General features: G+C 56.0%; 7 protein-coding genes across 7 annotated transcripts; 4 read left to right on the plus strand and 3 right to left on the minus strand.

Moving 5' to 3' along the window:
- Window positions 1-12: 12 nt before the first annotated feature.
- On the minus strand, window positions 13-898 carry L969DRAFT_116343 (uncharacterized protein). The gene is made up of 2 exons (XM_014715034.1): window positions 112-898; window positions 13-54 (listed from the first exon to the last, which is right to left on the minus strand). Exon 1 carries the CDS (start codon window positions 696-698, stop codon window positions 159-161), a length of 540 nt encoding a protein of 179 aa, XP_014570520.1. The 5' UTR covers window positions 699-898; the 3' UTR covers window positions 13-54; window positions 112-158.
- On the plus strand, window positions 672-5,338 carry L969DRAFT_91343 (uncharacterized protein; the record flags this gene model as incomplete). The annotated part of the gene is made up of 20 exons (XM_014715035.1): window positions 672-724; window positions 790-823; window positions 880-914; window positions 983-1,031; window positions 1,085-1,512; window positions 1,567-1,584; window positions 1,638-1,753; window positions 1,807-1,916; window positions 1,975-2,047; window positions 2,143-2,687; window positions 2,745-2,867; window positions 2,990-3,606; window positions 3,661-3,797; window positions 3,856-3,968; window positions 4,240-4,323; window positions 4,375-4,507; window positions 4,560-4,854; window positions 4,903-5,039; window positions 5,088-5,179; window positions 5,231-5,338. The coding sequence occupies 20 exons, from the start codon at window positions 672-674 to the stop codon at window positions 5,336-5,338; spliced, it is 3,300 nt and encodes a 1,099-aa protein (XP_014570521.1).
- L969DRAFT_83714 (uncharacterized protein) lies at window positions 5,249-8,339 on the minus strand. The gene is made up of 2 exons (XM_014715036.1): window positions 5,948-8,339; window positions 5,249-5,897 (listed from the first exon to the last, which is right to left on the minus strand). Exons 1-2 carry the CDS (start codon window positions 8,028-8,030, stop codon window positions 5,392-5,394), a joined length of 2,589 nt encoding a protein of 862 aa, XP_014570522.1. The 5' UTR covers window positions 8,031-8,339; the 3' UTR covers window positions 5,249-5,391.
- On the plus strand, window positions 8,266-9,070 carry L969DRAFT_91345 (uncharacterized protein; the record flags this gene model as incomplete). The annotated part of the gene is made up of 2 exons (XM_014715037.1): window positions 8,266-8,339; window positions 8,401-9,070. The coding sequence occupies 2 exons, from the start codon at window positions 8,266-8,268 to the stop codon at window positions 9,068-9,070; spliced, it is 744 nt and encodes a 247-aa protein (XP_014570523.1).
- Window positions 9,071-9,187: 117 nt separating this feature from the next.
- Window positions 9,188-11,780, plus strand: L969DRAFT_91346 (uncharacterized protein; the record flags this gene model as incomplete). Its single annotated transcript, XM_014715038.1, has 4 exons — window positions 9,188-10,301; window positions 10,347-10,591; window positions 10,637-10,726; window positions 10,773-11,780. The coding sequence occupies 4 exons, from the start codon at window positions 9,188-9,190 to the stop codon at window positions 11,778-11,780; spliced, it is 2,457 nt and encodes an 818-aa protein (XP_014570524.1).
- A 1,366-nt stretch (window positions 11,781-13,146) lies between these two features.
- On the plus strand, window positions 13,147-18,244 carry L969DRAFT_83722 (uncharacterized protein). The gene is made up of 8 exons (XM_014715039.1): window positions 13,147-13,592; window positions 13,647-13,672; window positions 13,730-17,049; window positions 17,097-17,236; window positions 17,289-17,715; window positions 17,762-17,881; window positions 17,933-18,104; window positions 18,163-18,244. Exons 1-8 carry the CDS (start codon window positions 13,316-13,318, stop codon window positions 18,205-18,207), a joined length of 4,527 nt encoding a protein of 1,508 aa, XP_014570525.1. The 5' UTR covers window positions 13,147-13,315; the 3' UTR covers window positions 18,208-18,244.
- A 6-nt stretch (window positions 18,245-18,250) lies between these two features.
- Window positions 18,251-18,899, minus strand: L969DRAFT_91348 (uncharacterized protein; the record flags this gene model as incomplete). Its single annotated transcript, XM_014715040.1, has 2 exons — window positions 18,251-18,682; window positions 18,741-18,899. The coding sequence occupies 2 exons, from the start codon at window positions 18,897-18,899 to the stop codon at window positions 18,251-18,253; spliced, it is 591 nt and encodes a 196-aa protein (XP_014570526.1).
- Window positions 18,900-19,026: the final 127 nt, after the last annotated feature.

A 19,026-nucleotide genomic window follows, 5' to 3' on the forward strand; every position in this document is an offset into this window, starting at 1 on the left:
AGATTTTTAGTTGGTAGGTGACCTGATAAGTCGGCGTCGGCAGGTTGCTCAGCGCTAGATACTGCTCGCCCTTGTCAGCCGGCGTGCAATCTCTTCACCATCGACACATACCAGTAGCTGATTCTGGGCGACATAGAGCAGACTGGGGACCGCCATCTTCAAGAGCTCCGGCATTTCGTTTCGCCAGAGATTGAGTGAAACAGCTTGAGCTGCACCCAAGAGCGTGATTGGCTTATCCGCGCGACCTCGAGCAAGATGGTAGCGCTCGCGCGTGACCATTGCGAAGGAAAGGCATGCTTTGATGACCTCTGCAGACAGCACGGCGACGGAAGGCGTGTAGGGTTGCTTTGCCTTGACGCGAGACAGTCGGGTGAGGGTCGAGATGGCGGCATTCTGTAGGACCAAGAGCGAGACGGCGACGTACGGAGGTCTCCGTGCCATGCTCTGCTCAGGTTTGCGAATGGCACATCGTCTCTGGCACGCTTGCTGTTTGGCCTGTGCTTGGTCGATCTGTGCCACACGCGCGTAGGCCAATGCGTCTGGCGTAAATCTCTGCTTGTCACACGAAACTTGAGCCCCTTGCATAGCCCTGCCTCGACCATGACACTTCCCCGAGAACTCGGCGACGCCCTGTGAAAGTAGCAGACAGACTTGTTGCAGACAGCTCGAACATGATCAATCAAGCCACTGCTGCTCATCAGGCCCTCGAGAATGCACTCAAATTGTGAGCTCTCAAGGAATCTGCAACGCGTCCCAGCTGGCCAAACTCATCCGGCCTTCCATTGCTAGCTTGTCGAGCGTATGGACTTGTGCGACTATCAATGTCGGTCACTTTTGCGCGGCTCCGTAGCCCTCCGTCAGGTGATTGATGGTGGACAGATTTTCATCCTCGGCTGCAATGCCCACCAGCTATCGTCAGTCTTGCGCATAGTCATCGCTCAGGGCACATCTAGCATGCAGAGCTGACGGAGCCCTACAACAGCCGCTATGTCGCCAACTTTCGCTACGACGACTGGCGGCCGCGAGCGTTGGTGAGCGCGTCCGCCACGAACGATCGGCACACGCGCTAAGGGAAAGGACACAGGTCATCGGCGTATCGCTACTGACGGTGACCGATACACTGCTTATATGTCATTTGCTCGATCACTGGCTCATCACCGGGTCGGGCAACCCGGACGCGCTCGACGTCTACACGTGGGCATGGCCCGTCCACAACGTCGTCCTCACCATGACGGCAGCTATCGTCCAGCTGTTCTATGCTTTCCGCATCTTCGTCCTCGGCAGACGCTCCTGGACCCTGCCTGCTATCATCAGCGTCGGTGCAGTCGCTATCGTCCTCTTCTCCATGAAGAGGGTGCTCAGATTGTTCCGTGTTCAACGCTTCTCGCATGATCACGTGCCATTGTACATCATTGGCTTGTACATGCTCTTCCCTGCCGTCGTCGACTTTCTCACCTTCCTGGGGATGATCTACTACATGCGGAAGCTCATGTCAGAATTCGGCACAGCTGGGTGAGCATCTCCCACAACACGACTCGATGGCCGCGCTAAAGCTTGGCCGAGCAGATTCAGTCTCTTTGTGCGGTCAGTACATGATTCCGACAATGTGCCGGCGCATTCAATGACAGATTGCGCAGCGTCGTACGACTATCTATGGAGACAAATCTCGTGACTTCGCTAGCCGCATTTTTGCTCAGCGCCCTCCTCATCTGCGCGCCATCCTATGTCTCTGGTCCGATCAGCTGGATCCTTGGCAAGTGTCTCTCTTGACCAGTGAGACTCCATGCTGACTCGTGAGCACATCAGGAAATATCTATGCGTCCACGATCTTCTACAATCTCAACGCCCGCCTGGCAACATCCGGTACGCTTCAAGAAGAAGAAGACGATATCGAGTTGGATGAGAGCCAGAGCGACGTAAGTGCCGTCCGAAGTGGCGCGCGCCCAAGCGTATGCTGATCTCTACTGTGCCTAGCCAAATTCGGAAGCGCATTTGCTCGGCCGCAAGCACACGCGACTGGACTCTAGCAGCACTATGCTGCACAGCAGTACGAGCGGTCACTTCAGCAGCTCCTGCTCTGGCTTGCATGGATGACAGACATGCATTCTCCCTTTCCCGTGCCTACTTTTGCATGCGCGTCAGTCGAGCAGCCTCCAATTAATTGTGCGCTCGATCGACAAGAGGCAAGGATGCGATGGATCAATCTGAGTCTGCTGTGCTTTGTACTGACGGCACGAGCACACAAGGAGACGATTGAAGAGGCTGCACTGCATGCTCGTCGATTGGTCGACGTGCGGAGTGATGGGATAGGTACACTCATGTCACAATTCGGCGATGATGCGAGCGAGCGCATGCACGGCAAGATCACGGGCCTGCAAGAGTACTTTGCCCCGGACTCCGCCCATCCGGGCGATCTCGTCATGCTCCTCATGCCCATCTCGCCCAATGTCCACAACATCCTACACGAGCCAAGCGGCAAGAACAGCGCATCCGTGTCTCTCTTTGACAATGTAGGAGAGCGCAAGGCCAACGGCTCCCTTTGGGCCAACAATCGCAACCGAGCCGTCCTCTACGGACACTTTCGGCTCCTCAATGAGACCTCGCCAGCAGCTGCACAGGCTGCTGAAGACTATGGACGAGTTCACCCGGATAGCAAGTTCTACTTCCCGCCACACAACATTCACTATGTGAGCCCGGGCGGGCAAGCAGCACGCGAGCTACGGACAAACTGACCTGCGAGGCAGAGCATCTGGACGCGCTTCGTCGTAGAAGACGTCTACTGGTTCGGAGGGTTTGGCGACACACATCACATTGGTTTCATACCGATCGAGCTCTACCGCTCTGCCGCAGAGGCACGCCCTCGAAACGTACCCGCATCGTTTGTCTTGCAGCGTTGAGCGTTGATTGCACCGCGTTTGGTCTGCCTTTGTGTCATGTCGCTGCAAGAAGGGCTCACCAAGTATGTGCTCGCCACTGATCATGTCTCAAGTCCGGCTATGTTGACGGAGCCAGCCTGTCGTCGTTCTGGGCCGGCACTGTCGTCCAGCTTGTGCTTACCGGCGCAGTCCTACAGCAGACAGCGCGGTACTATCACAGCTTTCCAGAAGATGTAGTCTCCCTCAAGCTCATGGTCTGCTCTCAGTTCTTGCCACCCGCTAGCTTGAGCGGACAAGCGAACCAGGTCGGCTTCGTCGTGACCAGCCTTGTCGCGGACGATCTTGCGACTCTGTATCGCTTACAGTCCTGGCTCGTCTCAGAGACTAGCGTCGAAGGACTGGATTACTTTGGATTCACCTACGCCATCCACCCGGCGCTCGTGGTCGCCGTAGAGACTCCGATCCAGTTGACATATGTCTATCGTGTCTACGTCCTCTCACAGCGATCGGCCTGGCTGCCGATCATCATCAGTGCATGTGCCGTCGTCAGCATCATCATCTCTGTCCATACGAGCATCCGACTGTGCTCGATTCTTTACTTTTCGAAAGATGACCTGTCGCCAGTCGAAAAATGGCTCTGTCTGTCTGTGCCTGCTCTGATCGACTTGTTGACGCTCACGGGCATGCTGTTCTATCTCCGCAAGATACTCTCCCATCTGGGCTTCGCGACGTGCGACAGGAGCTCTCCTGTCTGATGGGTACTGCTGACTAGGGCGAGCGTCAGGTATCAAACCTTGTTCGGTCGATTGTCCCAGCTCGCAGTCCGCAGCAACCTTGTCACCTGCATCTTCGCCACCATCACAGCCATGCTCCTCGTCACCGAGCCAACGCGAGTCTGCTCTCCTTGGCTGCTCTTCATTGGTGCGTGTGACGAGCCTTCGCTAGCATTGCTGTTGCGCCTTGCTCATTGATGCCGCAGGCTCAGTTTACGCCTTGACGCTCCTGCAGAATCTCAATAGCCGTCTCTCGCTCGAGATTGACAACGACAGCGTTTCGTCAGCGGAGTTTCCACGCGTATCGCCTGCTTCTTTTGTGCTTTGAATGCACCCTCGATCGCTTCACCTGACACTCTGCAGCCTCGTGACACAGCTCTGCAGGTTTTTTTTTCCTTTGCTCGGTCACTAGCAATGAGTCCTGCAGAATCAGCTGCCTACGAGCAACTTGGCCTCGAATCGTGCGTCTCACCTTCGACCCTGACAGCTTAGCCTCATCAATCGGCTTCAGCTTGTCCGGTTTCTGTTTCGGGATTTTCATGCTTGTCGGTTTATCCACGCTCAGGATTTGACCCAACTCACAAGATCAGTGCTTCCTGTCCGGTGTCAATGCGCACATGCTCGCGCAATTCTGTGCAAGATCTCATCAAGACTCCTTCGCGCTAAAGAGCTTGGTACCCGGGTGAACCCTGACATCTGGTATCGACTGATACACTGGCGCGCAGGTCGCATTTGTCACCCTGATCGTTGCTGCGGACGACGTCGCATTGCTCTCCCTGGCAGATCGATGGCTGATCAGAGCAAACGGCGTTCTGCCAGAGCTCGATCGCTTCGGATTCGAATACAGTCTCCATCCGGGTATGTTGCCTCAGGTTGCCAAACAATTCAGTTGAACCAGGATCCTGCTCAGCCTTGGTCGGGGCCATCAGCACACCCGTCCAGCTTGCGTACGGACATCGTCTCTGGATTCTCTCCCAGCGCGCATGGGCGCTACCTATGCTCGTCGTACTTGCTGCTGGTGTCAGCGGCGCTGCTGCTCTGCAAGCCAGCATTCGACTGCTCCACATGCAGAGGTTCAGCGCCGGTCCGGACACCATGGCAGAGAGGACGCTTTGTCTGTTCCTCCAGGCGGGTACAGATCTGCTGACATTCTTCGGAATGGTCTTTTATCTGCATCGTATCACGCAACTCCATTCTACGAAAGTGTATGCGCCTGTCAGCTCAACGATACATGCTCATTCGGACAGCTGTAGTGGTTCTGGGCTGTTCTTGCGACTCTTACGCTTCAGCCTCGAAAGCAATCTTCTCACTTGCATCTGCGCCATCGTCACGGTCGTATTGCTTATGGCTGCCCCTATCAATGTCAGCTATCCTTGGATATTGTTCATAGGTACGCGACTTGTGATGCAGCGGGGCGGTCAGCGAAGATTGTCTACAGGCCAAATCTACTGCGCCACATTGCTGCACAATCTCAATAGCCGGATCGTCGTGACAGATGAGTCCGAATCTCTCATACGCATCAAGACGAAGGCAGGTGATTCGGCTGTCTCGCGACGCACACACCACTCATCTCTCCGACAGTCATGGGATCAGGGGGCTAGAAACGACGTCCGTCTTCGCGCAGTATCGCATGACAGATCAGTCGGGAACGCGATGACCACAAGCGAATCATCTCTCGTTTTGATGTAATTGTGATGATGCAACGCACAGTCTATTGGTTTTACATCAGAGGTTTGCGATAATTAGGCTTCCGATTTCGGGGCTGCAGGTTCTACCTGAGTTGAATCCGATTCTTCTTGCGAGTCGGTCTGCACGTCGCTGGCATGCACATGATGTGTGATGTCGGCAGGTTTTTGACCAGGCTCGGCAATGGCCGGCTCGTCATGCTTCTCGGATGATTTCTCGAGCGACCCGAGCCTCTTCTTAGCTTCAGAGACAAACTCACGCGCGACGTCGTCGAAGGCTCGGCAAAAGTCCTGTGGCAGCTTGCGGAACTCTGGCACATCGTCGCAAGAGATAGCGATTGAGAAGTTGGACGCGTACGAGATCATGCCCAAGGCTAGCGTAGATTTGCCAGGACTCGAAGGCGGGAGGACGTGGTAGCTGATCGCTTCGTTGCCCATCCAACTGATAGGCTTGGGAGGACCGGGTAGATTGGAGGCGACATGATACTGCGAGAAGATCTTGTAGTACGTCGATTTGAAGATTCGCCAATTGGGCGTATAGAACGCCGGAACTTTGTAGAAGACTACGGAAGCATGTCAGTGTGCGGACATATCGGAAGTCCGTTTGGCATACTATCAAAGAATTTGAAGGCGATGGAATGCAGGTTTGATCTCTTGATGATGTTCATCTCATGATGTGCCTGTATGATTTGCTCCTCAATCGTGTAGACCTTGGGATCCTTGAAGTCGAACCAAGCCAGACTGGCGGTCGATAGATTTGCAACTTCCCAATTATCCGCTGGTCGATACGATACAGGAACGAGGAAGCAAAAGTGCTTGTCCTTCGTCGCCACTTTCTCTGTAGATGCAGTACGGCGAGCGGCTCGGGCAAGGATGGCCATGGCCACGTCGTTGAGCGAGGCTTGCGTATGCTTGAAGGCTTCGCGGATGAGCTTGATCTGGTCCAATGGCATTCCGGCAGAGTGAGCGTATAGCCTGCCAGTCGCGCGTGACGCTTTCTTGTCTTTGTACGTAAACGCCGTGCGAGACTTTGCCAAGAATAATTTATTCGCGCCATGTGCCATGTGCCTGATGGTACCGGGGTAGAGCGCTGAGAATGGTCCGAGCGTCTTGTTTGGAGGTCTGCGATGATGTGCGATGTCTCGCTTGATGTCGGCAATGTTCTGCTGATGGGCCATCGATTGTAGCACGATGTGATATGATTGAATTAAGCCCTGCCCATCGCTCAAGTAGTGCGCAACTTTGATACCCAGCGCAGACACGGTGCCATCGGATCCATTGACGTTCTGAAAGAGCATGAGCTCCCAAGGCGGCAGGGATGGATCGAACGGGCCGGCGATATGATCGCCGATACGCTTGAACAGGTCGGCATCGCCATTGCGACCTGAATGCAGCCTGACTTCTCTTAGGTTCTGCGAGGGCGACCAGCTGCTTGGCATGCGCTCCCATCGAGGCCCTCTGAATGTCTTGTTGCGTCGTACGACCCGATATTGGTACTTTGTGAATGCTTCTGTCAGGCCGACCAAGAAGTTTTCGACGGTCTTGCGATCGAGAGGCTTGACGAACGAATACACGGAATAGCAAGTGGGAGCGTAGGTCTTGTCCTCCATGTAGATCAACATCGAGTCCACACCGGTCATTTTGTAGCTTGACTTTGGCTGCGAGAAGGAGCCCGAATTAGGCAAGGTCGGAGGTACTGAAGCCGCCGCTGTGGCTGTCGTCTCTGGCTTCTCTTCAGCTCTGCTCGTGCGTTTGCTCCGGTGATGCTTCTTGATAGCAATGCCTGTAGCTGTTCCAGCTGCGGCGGTTTCGGCCATGCGAACATGCTTGCTGTCCTTTGATGGGCCATCTTCAGCGTCGGGCGCCGAACGATCTGTATTGCCAGAAGCTGTTTTTTCATCCGCTGCGAAAGGCTGCGCTGCATGCTCGTCGTCATCCGTGTTGCCTCCGTCGTTCGCAGTGACGAGACTGCGTGAATCATCCTCCGTGCCGGAGATGGATTGATCGGCTTCATGAGGTGTCGCAACTGGCTGTTTTGCAGCTTGACTCGTCGGCTCATCGTCGACATTGACGCCTGAGCCGAACAAGGAAGCTGGCAAGATGCTAACCAAAAGACTGGCCGATTTGGGCGTATCCTGGCCAGAGGACTGAGGCGCTTTGGGCGTCTGCGCGCCATCTCCCTCCTCGGCCATTGCAGAAAGCGTTCGAGTGTCGCTTGGCGCATCTGTCGCTGACTCGGCGACAGAAGAGGTCCGACTCAATCTGTTCTGCTCGCGTTCCTTGCGCCGAGCCTCGTGATCTGGTCGGTTTGTGCGCGGTTGCCTATCAGGCTTGGCTGGCGATGTGGCATAATCGATGTAGTGCCTCTCATGATCATCGTCCTTTGTGCGGCTTCTCCGCTTGTGTCTGTCTTCCTCGGCAGGCCGCGAGCTTCGTCTTGAATGACGGCCATCATCTCGTTCACTGCGATGGTGCGAATGACGGTGTCGAGATGACCTGGGCTCATCGTTCCTTTGATGACGGGACGTGTGCTTTGGGTGATGATGCTTCCGGTCGCTGGCTGACTTCTCTTGCGCGGTCTGATCTAGCGCATCCGAATCTACAGCCGAGGACTTGGCAGGTGCAGCTGCCGGTGTAGGTGTCGCAGGCGCATCTAGTACCTTTCCCTTCTTATACTTGCGTGCATAGTCTGTCATGCCAGGCGCAGATCCTGCTTGAGGTTGGGGTGTGCCAAGAGCCGTAAGGAGGACGACGACGTCCACGACGGACAGGCGCGGACTGAAAAGACCAGGGACGCCTCTTTTTATGCCTCTTTGGATCAGTTTGACTTTGATATCTCAAACACGGCCAAAATCCCGATTGTGATGATGTCACGACGCCGGAGAGCGTGACCGAGTTGGTCGAGTTGCAGGCGGCGAGCGAGTCAGTTGGATGGACAGCATCGACTTTGTCTTTGCCCAGGTGATAAGTGGCATAGACTATCTCTTCACTGCTGGACAGCTCAGGTTCGTGTGTGCGTGGTGTCGGGCACTGCCGAAGCTGAGCGAGGATTGTGTTTTGGTACAGCCAAGAGGCTTATGAAGTTCTGATCACCAATCTGGTTAGGGACACTCATGTCGGGTCCACTCAGGCTAAGCAGGTCCCAGCGAGGTCGGCGTCGATCGTGAGCGGCGTATCTGCGTCGGATCCTCTGCCTGAGCCGTCGCCAGAACAACGCGCATCGACCGGATCCTCTCCTTTCAATGGCCTCAATGAGCGAATCAAAGTCGAGCTCGCCAAGGGCAAGCTGCCGGCAAAGGCAGTCGAGCAAGCACTCGTCTTTGCTCAGCCTTTCGTGACGAAGAAGCAGCGAAAGGCGATGGTCAAGGCGACGCAGAAACACTCGGGAGCTGTCGTCGAGCGCATGTGGGACCCAGAGACGCACCAGTGGGTCAAGCAATCTGTGGGAAAGTTGAAGCCGAAGCGCCAAGCAAGCAAAAGCGCCCAGGCCGAGACGACAGCTCCGTCAGGCTCAACAGGACCGCCGGTCAGACGGCTGCCACCTTTGCCGGCTGACGCCGTCACCGTGCGAGAGGGTGACGAGCTTGATGAGGAGCAAGAGGATGACCGCTTGTTCACCTCGACGGACAGCTTCACACCTGTGCCCGGCATTCAGATCACGACGACAACGATGATACAGCTGTACGACGCAGACGAGACGGACTACGACGATAGCAAAGCTTCTCCTTCGGTCTAGATCCATGCAACCAAGCGATCCCATTACGTGCCCTACAACGTGGTCCTACATGCTCGTCGGTCACAAGGAACTCCATGAGAGGCACGCCCTCGACGCGTAGGCTGCGGTACTCGCGTTATGGGATCGATCGCTTTCTCAGAGACCGCAAAGCGACTGCCTACGCACACTCGTTACAAAGATTATAATATGGACACTAACGGACTCGTCGCGCCAGGCACAGTAGACATCGCCGACGACGCATCTGCTCAAGGTATCCTGGTCATCTCTCACACTATTACGGCAACACTCGTACCTCTGGCAGCTATTATCCTCTTTGTCAGCAATCTGCACCATCGACAGCAAAAACGCTACCGACACTGTCATAGCACACATCACATGCACGCGCCTCTGCATTCACCCCCTAGCAGCGCCAACACAACAGGCGCCTTTCCAGTGGACGAGCGCAACCTAGACGCGACGAAGACGATTTACACTCTCAGTGATCTGGCAGGATCACAGTCCTCTTCTGCGCTCGGAGCGGAGACCATCGTCGTCCGGGCTAGCAGCAATACAAGCGCCCGGAATGACGCCAAGTATCATCTCGCTCCTTCCTTAGATTCTCGTCGGTTCCCGTCCTTACGATCCAACCCGTCATTGTCTGGAAGTCAAGCCGCACTCTTGCGCCAGCAGCCCTGGACGGGTTCAATTCGTAGCTCGGGTGATGCGTATGGCTCACCCGTGCCATCGCCCGTCCCAACGCTGGAGTCCTCCTTTGCTCAGCAGCAACAAACTCATCTAGGACATTTGCTTGCTTCGTCACAAGTCAAGCAATACTCACATCTGCCAACCGGCGGGACCGCTGGAGCTGCTCACGTGTATCCACATATACGTCTGCCAGGGAGCAGCGCGTCGTCGAGCGCTGCGTCGCATCCGAGCCTGCTTTTCTGGTTCGAACCATTGTTCGTCTTGCTAGGCATGACGTTGCATGGAAGTGTCGGATTCCTGTACCTGACTCTAGACCTCTCGTCCGAAAGCGTCCCGGCAATTCTCGAGCTTTCCAGCTGGGCGTGCCACGTCGTCCTACTTGGCATCACTGCATGGGATTGTGTCACCTCTGCACTCTTACGCAATTTCAGCGCGTCGCTATGCAGCGTCGCAGGCATCTGGCAAGCTCCGCGATACGAATGTAGCTTGCGCAGGCGTATCGCGCGATGGGTCATGGGCTTCCTCCTGGCCTCTCTAGGACTTGCTAGTAGGTCTGCATATCAAGCCAAGGGGAGAGCTGACGGGTCACTAGGTCTCGCGTTACACACTCACGTGCTCTTTAAGGCAAGAGGCGCTGCCGTAGCCGATACACTTGCTGTCGAGTTTGATCCGAAACCAAGGTTGGATACCATTGCGGCAGCAAGAGAGCTGCAACTGGACGTTATCATCATGTCGACTGTGAAATGCGCTTTTGCCTTTCTCGTCATCGTCTGCGTCTGTCTCAAATTGTGGGCAAACGTCATCAACGACACCCAAACACCCTCGTTTGCCATCAAAGTGAGTGGCTGCTGTACCCGGATGATTTGCTGACCCAGTATACAGCAAATGGCACTTTCAGAAAAGTCAAAGTTCGGACCGGATCGTTGGCACGATCGCCTACGATACCCTCACAAGGGACCGGAGGCCCATGATGTGCGCCATGTGTTCACAAGCTTGCAGTGACTGAAAGGTCACACAGCTCTCCGTGCTGCCCATAGCAGTCATGATCATCGTTACGATTGCGATTTCGCTCTCAACCAATGAGTTGTCTCCACGAGCACCGCGGACGTTCTTCTTTACGTTGCCCAGTCCTCGAGCACATCTGATCTTGTCAGGTCTGGTTTGGCTCATCTGGATGCTGTCAAGCTTCATGCTCTTCGCTCCTGCTGAGGACCCTCACAATGAGCATTTACATCTCGCTCGCCGGCGTTTGCCAGGTGCATCGTTTCACGAGGCCAAATCACGGCAAGTCACCCCACCTACCTTGGTACAAGTGACAGTCGCCCGGCCGAAGAGCCTGCCAGCGACTCGGACAATGTCAACACGCTATAGCACGCCGCCTGTCGCAGATCAGGTCGACGTCGCACGCTCTGTCTCGGTACGATCCTGCTCCACAGTCGCCTCGGGCAGCGTTCGCACGATACACACTGAGCGTCTCTCGCGCATCTCTCGGGCGTCCTGGCCGGCAATGCAGTTGCCCGTTATCGAGCCACTCTCCTTCGGGTCCGACAAGCTCACGCTAGGCAAGCGCTCAATGTCCATACGAGATCAATCACTAGAGCAGCAACGATCGCGCATCGACCCGACGCCGGAGGCGATGGCAGCCGCAATGGAAGCTTTGGGATGGCGGCCATGGGAGCAGCAGCGCGCGTCTGTCGAGCCCTTGGAGGCAGGCCTGGTCGTCGACGTCTCTGAGCAATGCAAGACGTCAGAGCAGGAAGGACGCGGTGCGGATTCACCTGACGATATCATCGTCTTTGATTGTCAAGACAGCGAAGCAGGAAATCGAGCGTTCCTGCATTATTCGGCTTCTCGAGACGATCGCTTCCAGATCCCTCTCCTTCCTCGGCCAAGCTCAACGGCAATTGTCAAGCATCTCTCACGTGGCTCGTTCTCGGATATCCGGTTTGTGCAAGTAGACTCACCTGCCGGGAACAGCCAAAAGGCTGCACTTTCACATAAGCAAAAAAAATCGCAAGAAACGTAGCGTGGCCTGTGATTATTGCATCATCATCATTGCAGAAGATGCAAAGAGCGCCAGACTGCACGTTACGAACAGGAGGCATCATCATCGTGGGCGCCGCCCTAATCGTCGTCGTCACCGCTATAGAGACACTCAGCTGGCTCTTGCGCGCTGCTTGCCGGCCAGATACAGCCTGCTTTGCCTTTGCGCGAGACTATGAGAGGCGAGCTTTGAGCGAACAGTGACTAACGTGCGGAGCATCCGAAAGTAGCTTACCAGTCGAGTAGCGACGCATGCCCACTCTTTCCTGACAATCTAGCGGGACTGGTCGAATAGCTCAGCCGTTCTGAACGAGCAGTGAAGGCTCACACAGACGAAGCAAAGTCTGGCAGATCTCTTGACTGCAAAAGGCGCTATATTGGAAGTCGGTTGGCCAATCATTCAGGCTCCATCGGAGACTATAGTCGTATCCGAGATGCTCGAGCGAAGCTGCAAAGATTCAGTGCCGGAAACGCAGCGTCTCACTCGCTCCCAAACGTTCGTCAAAGGTGATCCTAAACACTCGCGTCAGAGCCAGATGAGATCTGCATGCACTACGGCGGCGAAGATGCTGTGGATGATTTGCTGATTGTCGAGCCAGAAGTGCCAACGACTTTGCCGGGAGCCAATTGTATTTTATGGGCACGACATGTCATCGATGGTGGCTGAGGTGCTCTTGAGATCGAGCGGATGCGTCCTTGGGATGTCTTACACAGCCGGCCTTCTTGACGGGAGACTTGACTGGCTCGAGGGCGATCTTGCCAAATGTCCGCTCGCGCCCAGTCAGGGCGGTGAATGGCCATCGCTGGCCATCTCAGCTAGAGCAACTCAGTGCACAGGCGTCAAAGGCTCCGCACTATGACCGACTGATAGGTCTGCGAGGTGCGATGACAGCGGCAACAAAGAAGACGAGGACAAGACAGTACATTGCATCGAAGGCTGGAATATTGATGACCGCTCAGGCTTGGCGAATGTCCTGACAATGATTCCCCGCGGCAGAACCGAGGCCAATCGCGAGCAACACGCGGCAGAGACGCTGCTGTGTTCGACGTTGCAAGGCTCGGCAACACGTGAGATCAGTGAGAAGCTACAGACAGCATGCGTGTGATTGGCTGAGACGTACGTCAGCGTGCGAACTGATCTTCGAGGTCATTGAGCCATCTCTACCTAGGGACGATGACAGTTCTTTTCGACGGGAAAAGGCAGAAGGGCATCAATCTCGACAGGCTGGACAAAGACGGACGTGCTGATGAAGCTCTTGCGCGAGATGCGGCTCGAGGCCGATCGAGTAGTTGAGCGCTTGATGGGCTGTCGGGGGGATTGTCGGGCTTCTCGCTTCTCGGCGCGACAAGAAGACCGTCGGCGTCAACGAGCGTGCGTGCCGTCTTGCGCAGGTCATGCTGGCTTCGACCAGCCGGCGTGGGCCGCAAGCGAGTACGTCCCGCCAGGTAGACACACGACAGCTCAATGGAGATCTCCACTTCGGCCACCGTCCTCAGAATGGTCAGGCACAAAGAGTCATGCCGAGCCACAGGCTGTCACACCAACGAACGCCCTCAGAGGAAGCAGATCAGGCCGACGATGACGATGACGAGGCTGAGGACGAGGCTGAGGAAGAGATAGACGAGGATGAGGAGGCTATACCCCGAGCGAGGCGGCGGAACGGCAAGCAAGTAGCCTCTGGCAAGCGGAACAGCACGACGGTCAGAGCAGGCAGTCAGGCAAGCGACGAAGGCGAGATGCGGCACGGCTTTGCCGAGCAGTACATCAGCGAGGAGGGCCGCAATCAGCTCGAGCGTGCGTGTGAAGGCGCACCTGATTGACTCGCTCATGCTCACACGAGCAATGCAGGCGTCTACTTTCTGTACTGGAACGATGTACGCACAAGGGCGCTGACTCTCCTCTCGCGCATGATCGGCTGACCTCCTGACCAGCTGCGCCACGAGAGCGCTGGCACGAAATCACGAAGCAACGTGCTCACTATGGGCTCCAAAGGCACGCCAGATTGGCGCAATAGAGACCGTCTAAAGACGGCAGTCGCTTCTCTCTTGCTCTGCCTGCGCATAGGCTTCGATCCGCCAGACGCAGTCAAGACAGACCCGTGCGCAAAGACCGAGTGCTGGATAGACCCTTTCTCGCTCAACAAGGACAAAGTTATGGACGCGATAGGCCGCAACCTCCAGCTACAGTATGAGAACTTGGCCGGCACGAGCAAGACGCGCTATAAGTTCTATCCCGATCCGACTGTGGAAGATACTAAGAAACTGTGCGTCAACATGCGCAAGCAAGCCAAGAACGAACGCGTCCTCTTCCACTACAACGGCCATGGCGTACCAAAGCCGACAGCTTCAGGAGAGATCTGGGTCTTCAATAAGATGTACACCCAGTATATACCCGTCTCACTCCTCGACCTACTCTCCTGGCTATCGAGTCCGACCATTTTTGTCTGGGATTGCTCTGCGGCGGGCAATATCGTCAACAAGGTGATAGAGTTTGGCGCTCGCAAGGATGCAGAGATTGCTGCCCAACGCGCAGCTGCACCACCTCCTCCCCCTCCGCTGGGGCCCGGCAGTAGTACACCCCAGCCACAGCCGTCTCAACCGGTCGTCATGCCAGATGGCTCCATCGCGCCCTCTGCGCCCTTTGCAGAAACGCTACAGCTTGCTGCTTGCGAGGCACACCAAAGCTTGCCCATGAACCCCGATCTGCCAGCGGACCTGCTCACGTCCTGTCTGACATCGCCCATCGAGGTTGCGCTGCAGTTCTTCATTCTGCGTAATCCACTCAAGACCAATCTGAGCCTTGACTTGGCCCTCAAAATACCCGGTCGGCTACAAGATCGCAAGACACCCCTCGGCGAGCTCGGATGGATCTTTACAGCCGTCACAGACACGATAGCATGGAACATGCTACCGGCGCCGCTCTTTTTGCGTCTGTTCAGACACGATCTAGTCGTTGCAGCGCTCTTTCGCGGCTTTTTGCTGGCTGAGCGCATCATGCGCCATTACGACTGCACGCCAGTCTCGGTGCCCAAGCTACCGCCGACGCATAATCACCCCTTGTGGGACAGCTGGGATCTCGCAGTCGATCGCTGTCTTGTCCAGCTACCTGCGATACTGGAAGCAAGCGCTGCACGCGAGAAAGCTGCATCAGAACAGCGACCTCTGCCACCTGAAGTGCCGTTCGTGCCGTCTCGTTTCTTCTCTGACGAGTTGACCGCTTTCGAGATCTGGCTCGATCACGGTACAGCGCGTACGACCGGCTTGACCGCTTCCGAGCATGCAAAGAATGGCAGACTCAGTGATACTCTAAGGCCACTGTCGACACATCCAGAGCAGCTTCCCATCGTCTTGCAGGTCCTGCTGTCGCAAGCGCACCGACTACGAGCACTGATCCTACTCTGCAAATTCCTCGACCTTGGACCGTGGGCAGTCAATCTGGCCTTATCGATTGGCATCTTTCCATATGTACTTAAGCTGTTGCAGGCCCCGAGTGCTGACCTAAGACCGCCGCTGATCTATATTTGGGCACGCATTCTTGGCGTCTACCGGACATGTCAGGAGGATCTCATTCGTCAGGTCGTGCAGCCAACACGCAGAGAAGCCGATCTGCCGTTCCACTACTTTGTACACATACTTGCGCCGCATCAGAATTCTCTGCCGATTCCCAACGTCTCTGAGCATAGAGCCATGTGTGCTTTTATTCTCTCGATTCTCTGTCGTGACTTCCCTACAGGCCAGGCCGCCTGTCTCGATCCACGTGCAAACGTTATGGAAGTCTGTCTGGCGCACCTGAGCGACTTTGACCCTCTCTTGCGGCAATGGGCGCCACTTGTCATTGCCCAGCTCTGGGACAATTTCGACGAAGCAAAGGGACGAGGTCTCAAGAGTGGCGCGCACGAAATGCTTGCACAGAAACTCAGCGATCCCGTGCCAGAAGTCAGAGCAGCAGCACTCTATGCACTCGGCACTCTAGTGGGTGCGTCAGGAGGAGAGGGCAAACGCGTCGCGGGCAAAAGTCTGTCTTCCTGCTCGCCCAATCGAACCGACATTTCGGCGTCAGAACGAATTGATATCGAGCTTGGTGTCGCGATGGCCGTCCTCAAAGCGCTTTCTGACGGGTCTCCGATGGTACGCAGCGAGCTTGTCGTTCTCCTGTCCGCGATCGTTATTGAGCATCAAGGTCACCTCGTCGTCGCCGCTTATCAGACTGTCGAGGATGAACGCAAACGGTCGCAAGGGAGAACGGTACATCATGCGGCGGAGGAGCGCCAACGCGCCCTAGAACAGAGCTTGCGCAATGCTACAGAGACCCAGGACGTGTCGTCCAACCCTCACTTTCGCGCTATGATCTTCTCGTGCATCTACAAAACTCTACTCGATCTTGCAAGCGATCCTCATCCCGACGTGGCTGATAAAGCTGGGATCGTCATCGACTTTGTTCACGACCAGCTCTTGATTTCGCCGTTCGTCTACGCGGCCCAGTCTGCGCTCGAACCCATCGTTCGACGATCCGCTGCACGTCTTTCGGCAAACACCGCGATCCAGAGAACGCCATCAGAAGGTTCGCGGCCTCGCAGTTCGACACCGAGCGGCACGACGACGCCTGCGCATGCTGGAAAACGGGCGACCTCGCTGGCGGCCGCTGTCAAGTCCCTGACAGGATTAGGCTCGCCAGATCATGCGCGGACCCAGCCACCGAGTCGAGCAGAATCCAACGGAGGTCCAGAAGCTGTACAAGAGGAGCAGACGCATCGCTTGCGCAAAAACATCTCCGCGGATTCGCTCATTCAGACGCAGGCAAAGCTGCGCAAAGCGGCAGCGGCAATCAACGGCAGTCCTGATAGCTTGACGATCGAAGAAGCGCAAGCTCAGCTCATCGCTTCAGATGAAGAACGCTTACAACAGCGACGAAGCAGCCCGACTGTGACACATGCAGGTGTAAAAAGTCCTAGCGGTGCAGAATTGCCGCTGCGGAGTGATTTTTTCGATTGGAGCTGCCGCTACTTTACCGAGCCTCAGATGAAACCCGCCGAGGCAGACGAGCCAGGGAGCGTAAATTACAACGAGAGACTCTGGCGACGAGAGCGTAACGAGAAAGTCGTCATGTCGACCCAACCTTTGCGCGAAGCTGCAGCTGCAAGTCGGTGGGACGAACTGACTGGCTTTTGGGGCAACGACATGCCGCCGACGTCAATCCTGTTCCATCAGTACGAATCGCACCTTGTGGCCAGCGATAGTGCGCGTCGTCTGACGTTAGTGTAATTCGCTTTGCGTGGTGCATCGCTGACGTTCTCAACAGCGTCTATGATTGGAAGACGCACGCGAGACTGCACCGATTCAGCAATGACCCGCGCTCGGTGCCAGGAGGATCAAACAGCCGCATTACTTCACTCAATTTTATTAACGAAGACGATGTTGCATTCTTGCTTACCGGCAGCTGTACGTTATGTTGATCGTACTTTCAGTAATATCGAGCTAATGCGGCGAGCAGCGGATGGCAATGTACGCATCTTCAGGAATTACAGCACGAAAGCGGAACTTGTGACGGCCTTCAGGGGGCTGATTGACATCATCAAGAGTACACATGACGAGTCTGGCTTGGTGACAGACTGGCAGCAAGGCAGAGGACATCTCGTCGTGGGCGGCAATTCGAAAACGATTCGCATCTGGGATGCGCCCAAAGAAGTCTGCGTGCAGGATATCGCGACTCGATCGAATTCGTGTTTGACCTCGCTGACGTCGGATCAAGTGGGCGGCAATGTACTGATCGCTGGTTTCGGAGACGGCGTCGTGCGGGTCTACGATCGGAGGGAAGGACCCCGGACGATCATGAAGGTCGTCTGGAGAGGTTTCCATCCCGCTTGGGTCCAGCAAGTCTCGCTGCAGAAGGGCGGCACGCGCGAGCTTGTATCTGGAAGGTGAATCAGTTCACGTCGTTCGATGCGAAGCTGATGAATCCCGCAGCCGAGATGGTACGGTCTGCGTGTGGGACATCCGGTACAGTCAGCCGCTGAGGATCGTCCAAGCGCATCAAGGCGGGATGGTCTGCATGGCCACCCACGAGCATGCACCTGTCTTTGCGACGTCGGTCGATCCTTCCTCAGGGTTACTCACGCCCGCTGACAACATAAACAGAGCGAGCGAATATGACGTGGTGAAGGTATGGAACATGACGGGCACAGAACCGATCAGCAAATTTCGCAACTCTGCCGGTCTGCTCACGCAACGCATCACCGGTACGAGCTCGATGGCATTTCATCCTCATCAGATGCTACTTGCAACAGGCGCAGACGACGGACACCTCAACGTCAGTCGCGTCGGCTGAAGTCTCGCGCGATGAATTGCTGACCGGTACCTGTCTGCAGCTGTACTCCTGCGACACGAGAGAGCATACGAGCGAATGGGCATGAGCTCAGCATAGAAAGTACATGCATTAGAGCTGCTGCCCTCATTTCATTTGCCGTCCTTGTCGTCGGCCTTGCTCCTCTCTGAGACCCAACTGCTGTCCCATACCTGGTCACCCACAGAGGCAGAAGGCACCTTGGTTTGACGAGGAAAGAGATTCGGTATCCTTCCCTCGAGACTGAGGCGAGCGCCCTCGTCACCCTTGAGGGTAGACGTGTTATCCAATTTGGCCTGGGAGATCGCTGCCCGATACAAGCTCGGGCTGACGGTCTCCAGCTCGCTGAGGGCCCGCTGCATGCTCGCGTACTGCCTCTCGAGCATCTCCTGCGCTGCCTCTCTCTTCTGCCTCTTGACGAGCTGCCAGGCTCGTTCGATGGTCTCGTGAGCCTCAATGGACGGCACAACGCTCGCCAATTTCTCAAGTCGCTCGTGTTCCTGACTCCGGCTCGTGAGTGGATCGCTCTGTCCCGCAAAGACTTGCTGAAGGAGCCGGACGTGCGTGTGAGCCCTGTGTCCGGTAGAGGCAAGGAGGGCTCGCCTTTTTCAGTTGCTCCACTCGAGGGTCAGAGGTCGATTCAGGTCGGCGGGCCGCGGCTGAGGAGGACGATGCAAAGCGGCATGTACACCTGTCCAGTCCACTGACCCTGCTCGTACTCGCCTGCAACATCGCTCTCGTCCAGACCGTCGTCGCCGTCATCGTCATCGGGTCAGAGAAGCGAGGCCTCGAGGAATCGTTGCTAGCTTTGCTGCTTTGCTGCCTACAGGAATCAGAAAAGACGCGCGCGACTTGACACCACTCCGCCGACAGGGCGAGCCTTCCCTCA

The sequence above is a fragment of the Mixia osmundae genome, assembly GCF_000708205.1.
Source record: "Mixia osmundae IAM 14324 unplaced genomic scaffold scaffold_1, whole genome shotgun sequence".
In the NCBI taxonomy this organism is placed as follows: domain Eukaryota; kingdom Fungi; phylum Basidiomycota; class Mixiomycetes; order Mixiales; family Mixiaceae; genus Mixia; species Mixia osmundae.